Here is a 12054-nt window from a genome sequence, read left to right as displayed (position 1 = left end):
TTTAGTTTTTTTCTATCAAATTTTCAAAGACTGTTGCATGTCTAGTTAAAGCTGGTGGATTTATGAATGTTTATTCAAACTCTAACTGCCCCACCTGCCCTACGCTGTGCTTGTCCCCCTTCCCTCCTACACAGAATGTCCTGGTTCAGCGGCTTCCTAGTGGCCAGAGTGGACAACCGCAAGACCGCGTGGGGGGAAGCGCATGGCAAGAAGTCCAAGCAGAAGGGGAGGCTCATCCCTCTGCAACCCGCATTACATGAGCTGCCTGAGGGACCCGGATGCCATGGAGCCCCCTCTGGAGCCCCCTCAACCCCCACCACTGTGGAGGGGGGCCGGGGCAGCTGGCGGGGGGCAACTCGGCGTGCGCTGCATCTGGCAAGAGGACCACTACGGCAAACGGGGCGGCGCCACCGGGGAAGGGGTGGGGCTCAAATCTGTCGACCTGGGCTTTGAGGACGGGGACCTGAAGGGGAGGAAGGTGGGGGGGGGTGGCGGAGAGGGGGGTGACGAGGGTCTCAACGGGGGAGGGGGGGTGACGGCGGCAGACTGCTGGCTGCGGGTGGTGCGGGTGTTCCAGTCCAAGAAGTTCCAGTCTCATAAGCTGGAGCTTCTCTACCAGCGCTACTTCTTCAGGCTCAACCAGAGCTCCCTCACCATGCTGATGGGGGTGCTGGTGATCGTGTGCGGCGTGATGCTGACCTTCCACTGTGTCCACGCGCCCCCGGACGTGGCCTACTCCTCGGCCCTCTCGGTGGCCATGGCCCTGTTCATGGCCCTCATGGTTGTGTGTAACCGAACGGCTTCCACCAGGACTACATGGATGGTGAGCTACCTGGTTATCGGGGTCCTGTTGCTGGTGCAGGTGTTCGGGGTGCTGATGGTGGCGCCTCGTAGCGCATCTGAGGGCATCTGGTGGTCTGTGTTCTTCATCTACATCATCTACACGCTGCTGCCTGTCAGGATGAGAGCAGCCGTGCTGAGCGGAGGGGTGCTCTCCACCATTCACCTGGTCACCACCTGGCAGTTCAACCAGGAAGACATGTTCCTCTGGAAACAGGTAGGAACTCAGCCTGCTCCCATCATAGAGATACATACACTGAGTGTACAAAACATTAAGGACACATTCCAAATATCGAGTTGCATAGCTTTCACCTGGATTCACCTGGTCAGTCTATGTCATGGAAAGAGCAGGTGTTCCTAATGTTTTGTACACTCAGTGTTCTATTTAATTATGTGGGCCACATTCTGTACACAACGGAAGCCAACTCTCCTATTGTTGTCAAGCAGCGTCTTTGGCATGACAATGTGCGAACTATCCAAATAAATTGGGACAGGCGCTACTCCCTTGGCTGTCTATGTTAATTGACTGAGTTTTCAGGTTTGGCTGTCTATGTTAATTGACTGAGTTTTCAGGTTTGGCTTGGAGTGTAGGCCTACATTCCACTTACAGTTGATGAGACATTTGGATGGGATCTATTCATTGGACTATATAGGCTGCAGCTTACTAGCCCTATGTTTTGGGTTCGATGGGCTTCTTGGCCTGCAGTGTGATATAATCATTTGTTAAGATTTTCCTAAGGCTGCAGTGAGTGTATTGCTCGTGGGCCTACAACACAGGCTACAATATTATTATTGTATCAGTATAGGCGACCATGTGTGTGACTATGTGTCTATGTGTGTGGCACGGGGGGAAAGAGAGAGATAGAAAGTAGCCAAACCGACTCATGCTAGTTAGACAAACTTGTTGCTGCCAAAGGTTATCAATCATACCATCTGGTAGTGCCTGTCTTGACTGCAGCAACTCGTTGCAAAGAAACTAGCTAGCTAGCTACAGTAGCCAGCTAAGTTAGCCAGCTAGCTAGCTAAAGTTGCAAGGCTAATTGAGGCTAATTGGGGCTATTTTGAGGCGTCCTTGTCTACAACTCACTTCACTTCGCTACACATGGAGCCTCTGACTGTAGCGCCGCTTTGATTGACCAACAATAACAACAAGCTACATGAGTGTGTAGGCTACCGGTGCAACTTTTTTATGGGCCCCCCCTATACATTTTTTTCATAAAACACAACATTTAATGTAATGATCTATCCGTGTAGGCTATGTAGCAATGTCACATAGATAGGTCTAATTACATTTTAGACAAAGCCTTTAAAAAAAAGATGCCTATTATTTTTCACTCAAAAATGAATACTCTCAAGTAATCTAATACTAATGTCCGTTCGGATATTCGAATATCCCTAATAACCCTGCCCTCCCTACTGACAATACGTTGTTTTTAGGGGCATGTTTATGGATTTGGCAACATGTATGAATGAGTTTCACTGTGTTTTTGCTCACTGGGTGGAACAGTGTGTTTGTCACTATGTTGCCAGTATATTTCTGAATGTTTTGTAACAGCGTATTTTTCAGTGTGTTGAGGCAGTGTGTGTACGTATGTGTGTGTGTGTGGCCTACTGTATGTTGTTTGTGTGTCATGCCAAGTAACCAGAGGCTAGCCGAAGGTCAATGGGCTGAATGAACCACCTCGGCCGGCCGGATGTGTGTTTGTGTGTGTGTGTTTGTTTGTGTGTGTGTGTGTCTGTGTGCACATGCTCACGTGGGTGGAGTGTGTGTGTGTGCCAGAGAGAGAATACCATAGCCCATAATACTATTAAGCTGCTTATCACTCAGGTCTCTGTGCTCCCACACAAGGGACACTTTGTACTTTTTCCAAGGGTATGGGGGTGCTGTATGGAGGCTGACGCTGGGTGCATTCTGTACTACTGTAACTGTTGTGTAACTGTTTACGACCATTGGGAGAAGGTATGGGAAAGGAATCATGGGAGGCCATTCCAGGAAGACAATAAGGGGACACAGAAGAATGTTTGGCCTAGTTCATGGTGGAACATTAGTCGTTACATGTTGTTTCCCCCTTGATTGAAAATAATAGGATTTGATAACTTCCCACTGCGAGATTCACATTTTCAGAAGGCAATTGTACATGAAATGACTTCATGTCAGAATTATAGGCTTTATATATAGTAGTGGTGGGGGAAAAATTGATACAGTTACATATCAGGATATTATTTTGATGATATATTGCAATATTTGTAGGGACAATATCGCAATATATTTTGCGCTAGTTAGCTGTACCTGCTTCAAAACTCCAGTGTTTTCCCTTCAGTGCTTGTTCTCCATCTTCTTTTAAATAGTGAGCCAATTTGTTTTAAGCACTTTTATTTCCATGACTGATCAAAACTAATTTTCGAATGACTGTCTCTTGTCCCTCTGCAGCAAACATATGGTGAGCAATATGTTTGGAACATCGAAACGCAATGAGTGGCGCAGTGGTCTAAGGCACTGCATCGCAGTGCTTACTGTGCCACTAGAGATCCTGGTTCGAATCCAGGCTCTGTCGCAGCTGGCCGTGACCGGGAGACTCATGGGCGGCGCACAATTTGCCCAGCGTCGTCCAGGGTAGGGGAGGGAATGGCCCGGCAGGGATGTAGCTCAGTTGATTGAGCATGGCGTTTGCAACGCCAGGGTTGTGGGTTTGATTCCCACGGGGGGCCAGTATAAAAAAAAAAAAATGTATTCACTAACTGTAAGTCGCTCTGGAAAAGAGCGTCTGCTAAATGACTAAAATGTAAAATGCAATACATTGAGAATCGCAATACATCATATTGGCACCTAAGTATGGTGATAATATTGTATTTTGAGGTCCCTGGCAATTCCCAGCCCTAATATATAGACACTATATACTCCATACACACTATATTTTGTAGAACGCGTAATTGTTTACCAAAGGATGTTATTTAGGAAGAGGAAAAAGGAACCACTTTGGTTTCTATGAAAGAGAGCTAAGAGATAGTTTACAACCTGTCATACATTGAGACTGAATATACTAAGCCGTCACCCCTGACTAGGCTAATGTCTATTATTGATAAAGCCGATGCTTGATGTTATTAATCAAGCCACTGTAGGAAAGATCACTGCTGAACAATATGGTAGCCTACCAACATCTGTGTAACATCTCTATTGTGCTATATGGTGAGAACTGGGCTACTGGGCATGTGCATAATGTAATGGTGTTCTCAATGACCCCCACATAATGCATATGACACAATGCACATAGTGTTTTGTTTGCTGTGCTAAAGTGAATGAGGGTCCTATTGAATGTCATCCTTTATGTGTGTACAGGGCTGTACAGTAATAAAGTACCATCCATCACTTCTTTATGCTTGTGTGCAAGTACTTCCCCTTTCTCCGATAACTCATTAACCTTGCTGGGTTTCTGTTGGCGTCGTTAGCTACAGATAATGAGTTGGTGAAATCATTACGCACACACAGTGGAATGACATTGTGGTATAATTAGGATGTAGGGTATGTAGCCTGCCTGCCACTTGCGTCGCTGGCCTCTCCGCCTGTCAATGATCCAAGCCCCCTGTTGAGAGCATGTCCCCCTGGGCTGGATTAGAAATCTAGACCCAGGATGTGTTGGGGCCTTTGCTCTGCCATGGTCTATGTGGAAATAAGTCCTCTTCTTCACTCACCGGCGCTGTAGCCTTTTTTACCGTTTTTTAAAATCGCTTCGGTAGTGTTTTCTACAAGTATGTGGTACATTTTCACAAAACTCCTAACTGTTCTCGCTTGTAACGCAGCCAGTCATTCATTCAAACCTGTCATTGTGAATTAATTTGGATTGTAAACATCTCTCACCATACAACGATTTATTCAACATAAGTTTATCTGTGAAATGTAATGAAGCCCACTCCATCAACAAATATATACTTGTGATGGTTCACAGCAGCATCAAGCACCATCACCCTCTAAAAATATATTTTGGTTAGTTATTTTTACAGTATAGTTTTAATACGGTATTGTCAAGTAGAATGTCCTTCAAATAGTAACAGTAATACAGTATATAGTGCTGTACCTGAACATACTCGGCCTGCAGTTGTTCACCCAGTCGAATTGTTTCTCTCAAAAGGCACCAGGTAAATGTGTTTCATAGATACCTGGTGCCTCTTCAAAAGGCAGGTGATTGTTGGTAGGCTGATGTATGCCACATTGGCAAAGGTGTCATCGTTCTCCTCAATGGCCTGCTTTATTTCAGACAGCCATATGTCATTCCTGGCCCTTACCATTTCCACCACTGCCCAGTCCTGCTGGTCGGTCAGCACACGGCCACAGCCACCACCATGGGGTCTTCTGTCAATTCTGAGGTTAGAACAGAGTATACTGTCAATAGATCATACTGTAAGAATACTGTAACATGTTTTGTGAATTTACATGCATTACAATATGTAATTTACTGTAAATGTAATGGTAAAGCATAGTGCATATCCTGCAGAAATTGTGAAATGTTCTCACGATCGAATTGACAGTTGATCTTTTCAGATTGGGGTGAATTAATCTGGCAGCCTCTGTTTACTACATGGTTAATGACACAACAGTTCCCCGCCATCTGCCTCCCTCTCTCTGATGTCCACGCCTTTGACGGGGCCCATGCCCACCTCTTTGACCTCTTTGACAGGGCCCATGCCCATCTCTCTGACGGGCCCCTTGTCCACGAGCTCTTTGATTTCCTCCTCTCCCTTGCTGTCTATCCTGCTCCATGTTGAAAGTTGCAAGTGTACACCCTCTTTTATATGGTGACCAATTGTGGTTACCACTATGTGAAATCAATTAGCAATACCGAGTAGTTATTATGTATGGTTATCATGTATCATACATGTAATTTAGATGTTTATACTTTACAAACACACATTTTATTTCTTAAATATCGTAGACAAACCAGTTTAAAATCTATAGGTTTTCCAAACGGTTAAGTGATTAACCATTAAGCGCAGTTGGATTAAGTGATGGTTAAATGTATTTAAACAAATGAGAAGAGAATCATATGTGTCACGATCGTCAGGGAGAGACCAATGCGCAGCGTTGAAGGTGAACATATTATTTTAATTAATGATCACACGATCAAAACAACAGACGATAACGTGATGTCTACGGTTTAACACAAACCAAATAAGAACAAGAAACCACAAACACAAAGTGAAAGACAGAGACAGTTAAATATGGCTCCCAATCAGAGACAACCAGCTGACACTCGTTGCCTCTGATTGGGAGTCACTCAGGCCAACATAGAAATACAAACATAGAATTACACCCTGGCTCAACATAACAGTGTCCCCAGAGCCAGGGCGTGACAGTACCCCCTAAAGGCGCGGACTCCGACCGCGCCAACTAATACCACAGGGGAGTGGACCGGGTGGGCACTCCGCCTTGGCGGCGGATCGGCCCGGGCCTGATCCCCACTCCCTCTCCAACCCCCAAAGTACCCCCTGGTCCGGTCTGGCCCGCTGGCCGGAGCTGGACTGCACACTGATGGAGCGGATTGCTCTAGCTCCGGCGTAACGCATCTGACCGGTGCCGACCAGGCACCAGTGGAACAGGCCCGGGCCGTGCCGGACGATCGACGCACACCACTGGCTTGGTGTGGGGAACAGGCACGGGCCGTGGCTGGACTGACGACGCACACCACTGGCTTGGTGTGGGAGCAGGAGCGGCCGGACAGGGCTGACGCAAACGCACCACTGACTTGGTGCGGGGAGCAGGCCGGGCCGAAGCTGGCGACACGCACCGTAGACTTGGTGCGGGGAGCAGGAACGGGCCGAGCCGGGCTGACGAAACGCACCACAGACTTGGTGCGGGAGCAGGAATGGGCCGGACTGGTGGCGCCGCGCACCACAGACTTGGTGCGGAGAGCAGGAACGGGCCGGACAGGGCTGACGCAACGCACCACAGACTTGGTGCGGGGAGCAGAATGGGCCGGACTGGTCTGGCGACGCGCACCACAGACTTGGTGCGGAGAGCAGGAACGGGCCGGACAGGGCTGACGAAACGCACCACAGACTTGGTGCGGGGGAGCAGGAATGGGCCGGACTGGGCTGGCGACCGCGCAACACAGACTTGGTGCGGAAAGCAGGAACGGGCCGGACAGGGCTGACGCAAACGCACCACAGACTTGGTGCGAGGCAGGAACAGACCCGGACCAGTACTGGGGACACACACCACTGGCCCTACATCGGGATCTGGAACGGGCCGGACTGGTAACACACCCCAGTACCTCTCGCCGTGCCTCTCCACCTTCCATCCCCTCTTCGACCAGTGGCCCCCGTAACCTGGCGGCCTCCTCTGCTAACCCGCTGGACCGCTCTATCGCGGCCTCCTGCTGCCCCGACGTCGTGAGCCCCCCCCTAAAAATGTTCTGGGGGTCTCTCCTCCCCGTGGGCCAGGCCTCTATCGTTCTCGCCCAACTCTCGCTCTTCTGTCTCCAACTCCCGCTATTCAGCTCCTCAATGGGCTTGACCCAGTCGAAGCTCTTCCTCAACTGTTCCCAAGTCCACCCTCTCTGCTCCTCACTAGGCTTGACCCAGTCGAGGTTGCCACGGAGATCTGCTAGCGATGGCTCCTGGACACGCTGCTTGGTCCGGTTTTGGTGGTTTCTTCTGTCACGATCGTCAGGGAGAGACCAATGCGCAGCGTTGAAGGTGAACATATTATTTTAATTAATGATCACACGATCAAAAACAACAGACGATAACGTGATGTCTACGGTTTAACACAAACCAAATAAGAACAAGAAACCACAAACACAAAGTGAAAGACAGACAGTTAAATATGGCTCCCAATCAGAGACAACCAGCTGACACTCGTTGCCTCTGATTGGGAGTCACTCAGGCCAACATAGAAATACAAACATAGAATTACACACCCTGGCTCAACATAACAGTGTCCCCAGAGCCAGGGCGTGACAATATGAAAAGTATTGTGAATATTGCATTGTGAAGGGCAATCACTTTATATGAAAGGTATTTCTAGATGAACCACTGATTAGGTTTGGTGAAAAGTTACTGTGTGATATTGTGTGTTGTGCTTAGTCAATTTAAAATGTGCTTAGCGTTTTGAAAAAACAGCCTTTTTGATGATCTGTTTTGATTTTTGTACTAAGAGTTGTGAAATTGTACTACATACATGTTCCAAAGTGATAAAAAATACTGTAATGTGTGTGTGTGTGTGCATTTCTGTGTAGGTTGAAGGGACTGCACAAATATTGTTTCCATTTACAATAATAGAGGGTTCAGTGTTCTCTTAAAGGCCTTAGTGGGTAGATGTGTGTGCGTGTGTGTGTGTGTGTGTGTGTGTGTGTGTGTGTGTGTGTGTGAAATTGCAATCCCAATGCAACTCTTATACATTTTTAAACACTGTAATAATTGCTATTCAGGCTTTACTGTTCGCTGGGAGGTAAAGGCCAGTTCAGGGAGTCTCTAGGCCAAACCCTATCCCCAAATGCTAGACTACGGTTGCAACTGGACATTTTCAAAGTTTACAAATAAACTACCAGAATTTGGGTATCTTTCAAGGATGTTATTTAAAATATTAAAATAAAAAGACGGTAAACATTTACATAAGTATTCAGACCCTTTACTCAGTACATTGTTGAAGCACCTTTGGCAGTGATTACAGCATCAATTCTTCTTGGTTATGACGCTACAAGCTTGGCACACCTGTATTTGGGGAGTTTATCCCATTCTTCTCTGCAGATCCTCTCAAGCTCTGTCAGGTTGGATGGAGAGCGCTGCTGCACAGCTATTTTCAGGTCTCTCCAGAGATGTTCGATTGGGTACAAGTCCGAGCTCTGGCTGGGCCACTTAAGGTCATTCAGACACTTGTCCTGGAAGCCACTCCTGCGTTGTCTTGGCTGTGTGCTTAGTGTTGTTGTCCTGTTGGAAGGTGAACCTTCGCCCCAGTCTGAGGTCCAGTGCGCTCTGGAGCAGGTTTATATCAAGGATCTCTCTGTACTTTGCTCTGTTAATCTTTCCCTCAATCCTGACTGGTCTCCCAGTCCCTGCCGCTGAAAAACATCCCCACAGCATGATGCTGCCACCACCATGCTTCACTGTAGGTATGGTATTGGCCAGGTGATGAGCGGTGCCTGGTTTCCTCCAGACGTGACGCTTGGCATTCAGGCTAGAAAGTTCAATCTTGGTTTCATCAGACCAGAGAATCTTGTTTCTCATGGTCTGAGAGTCCTTTAGGTGCCTTTTGGCAAACTCCAATCAGGCTGTCATGTGCTTTTTACTGAGGAGTGTCTTCCGTCTGGCCACTCTACCATAAAGGCCTGATTGGTGGAGTGCTGCAGAGATGATTGTCCTTCTGAAAGGTTCTCCCATTGCCACAGAGGAACTCTGGAGCTCTGTCAGAGTGACCATCGGGTTCTTGGTTACCTCCCTGACCAAGGCCCTTCTCCCCCTATTGCTCAGTTTGGCTGGGCAGCCAGCTCTAGGAAGAATTTTGGTGGTTCCAAACTTCTTCCATTTAAGAATGATGGAGGCCACTGTGTTCTTGGGGACCTACAAGGCTGCAGAATTTTTTTGGCACCCTTCCACAGATCTGTGCCTCCGCACAATCCTGTCTCGGAGCTCTACGGACAATTCCTTCGACTTCATGGCTTGGTATTTGCTCTGACATGCACTGTCAGCTGTGGGACCTTATATAGACAGGTGTGCCTTTCCAAATCATGTCCAATCAATTGAATTTACCACAAGTGGACTCCAATCAAGTTGTAGAAACATCTCAAGGATGATCAATGGAAACAGGATGCACCTGAGCTCAATTTCGAGTCTCATAGCAAAGGGTCTGAATACTCATGTAAATAAGGTATAAAGGTATTTTCTTTTATATATATAAATTTGCACAAAAAAAAACTGTTTTCGCTTTGTCATTATGGGGTATTGTGTGTAGATTGATGAGGAAAAAAATACATTTCATAAATTTTAGAATAAGGCTGTAATGTAACAAAAAGTGAAGGGGTCTGAATACTTTCCGAATGCACTGTATGTACTGTACATATAGGTAGGGTAAAGTGACTAGGCAACAGGATAGCTAATAGACAGTAGCAGCAGCGTATGTGGTGAGTGTGAAAGTGTGTGTGTGTGGGGACAATATGCATGTGTGCACATGTTATGTGTGTGTGGGCTTATGTAGTGTGTGTGTGTATGTGTGTGTTGGGGTGTCAGTGTGTGTGAGTGTGTGGGTAGAATCCAGTGTGTGTGCATAGCTTTAGTGCAAGAGAGTTAGTGCAAAAAAGGGTCAATGCAGGTAATCCGGGTAGCCATTTGATTAGCTATTTAACAGTCTTGTTTAGAAGTCTTATGGCTTGGGGGTTGAGGCTGTTCAGGGTCCTGTTGGTTCCATACTTGGTGCACTGCTACCGCTTGCCTCTTCACGACTGTGTTGGCGTGCTTGGAGTTTAGACCATGATATTTCCTTAGTGATGTGGACACCGAGGATTTTAAAGCGCTCAACCTGCTCCACTACAGCCCTATCGATGTGGATGGGGGTGTGCTCGCCCCCTCCGTTTCCTGTAGTCCATGATCAGCTCCTTTATCTTGTTGAGGGAGAGGTCGTTGTCCTGGCACCACACTGCCAGGTCTCTGACATCCTCCCTATAGGCTGTCTCATCGTCGTCAGTGATCAGTCCTACCACCGTTGTATCGTCAGAAAACTTGATGATGGTGTTGGAGTCGTGCGCGGCCACGCAGTCGTGGGTGAACAGGGAGTACAGGAGGGGACTAAGCACACACCCCTGAGGGGCCCCCGTGTTGATGTGGCGAATGTGTTGTTGCCTACCCTCACCGACTTCTTACATAGGTATTCCTTTTGTCCAGGAGGGTGAGGGCAGTGTGGAGTGCAATAGAGATTGCGTCATCTGTGGATCTGTTGGGGCGGTATGCAAATTGGAGTGAGTCCAGGGTGTCTGGGATGATGGTGTTGATGTGAGCCATTACCAGCCTTTCAAAGCATTTTATGGCAACAGATCTGAGTGCTACGGGGCGATAGTCATTTAGGCAGGTTACCTTGGCGTTCTTAAGCACGGGGACATTGGTGGTCTGCTTGAAACAAATTGGTATTACAGACCGGATCAGATTATCACAGGTGTCTGTAATTATTTCTGGCCATCTGTGTGGCCTAATCACATGTAAAATATATGAAATAATTATTTAATAAAACATTGAATGACAAAGCTGTAAAACATTATCCTAAATATAAATCATCAACTTAGTGAATACCATTGGGGTTTAATATGTGGGTTTCAGCATGAAATATATCCATTATATATTTTCTTACACACTTTTATTTATCTTACTATGCCAACATGTACTTGTTGTAAATGTTTTGCCGTCAAGCTGGTGGCGTTGGAAAACAGTTTATAGTTGGACGAGTTGCAGCGGTATAGTTGAAAATAATGCATTGTTGATTCAATGCTTTTTTCATTAATTAGACCATTTTCTATTGAACCATATGGTCTATCTACTAGAAACTCATGGAAAAAATGGACACAGATATAAAAAAATATCTATTATATATGAATACATTTTTTTTTGTTATTCAAGTATAAATTACCAAAGTTAAGATACACTACATGACCAAAAGTATGTGGACATCTGCTCGTCGAACATCTCATTCCAAAATCATGGGCATTAATATGGAGTTGGTCCCCCCTTTGCTGCTATACTAGCCTCCACTCTTCTGGGAGGGCTTTCCACTTGATGTTTGAACATTGCTGCGGGGACTTGCTTCCATTCAGCCACAAGAGCATTACAGAGGTCGGGCACTGATGTTGGGCGATTAGGCCTGGCTCGCAATCGGCGTTCCAATTAATTCCATAGGTGTTTGATGGGGTTGAGGTCAGGGCTCTGTGAAGGCCAGTCAAGTTCTTCCACACCGATCTCGACAAACCATTTCTGTATGGACCTCGCTTTGTGCACGGTGGCATTGTCATGCTGAAACAGGAAAGGGCCTTCCCCAAACTGTTGCCACAAAGTTGGAAGCACAGAATCGTCTAGAATGTCATTGTATGCTGTAGCGTTAAGATTTCCCTTCACTGGAACTAAGGGGCCCTAGCCCGAACCATGAAAAACAGCCCCAGACAAATATTCCTCCTCCACCAAACTTTCCAGTTCTCCTGGCATCTGCCAAACCCAGATTCGTCCGTCAAACTGCCAGATGGT

General features: G+C 46.9%; 1 protein-coding gene across 1 annotated transcript; it reads left to right on the top strand.

Moving 5' to 3' along the window:
* Nucleotides 1–256: 256 nt before the first annotated feature.
* LOC123490833 (adenylate cyclase type 6-like) lies at nucleotides 257–1102 on the top strand (the record flags this gene model as incomplete). The annotated part of the gene is made up of 1 exon (XM_045220686.1): nucleotides 257–1102. A coding segment is annotated over exon 1 (846 nt), but the record flags the coding sequence as incomplete, so codon positions are not given.
* Between the last annotated feature and the right edge of the window lie 10952 nt (nucleotides 1103–12054).

The sequence above is a fragment of the Coregonus clupeaformis genome, unplaced genomic scaffold, assembly GCF_020615455.1.
Source record: "Coregonus clupeaformis isolate EN_2021a unplaced genomic scaffold, ASM2061545v1 scaf4996, whole genome shotgun sequence".
NCBI lineage: Eukaryota > Metazoa > Chordata > Actinopteri > Salmoniformes > Salmonidae > Coregonus > Coregonus clupeaformis.
The sequence above is the reverse complement of the archived record's forward strand: the minus strand, read 5'-3'. Positions and strand labels throughout refer to the sequence as shown.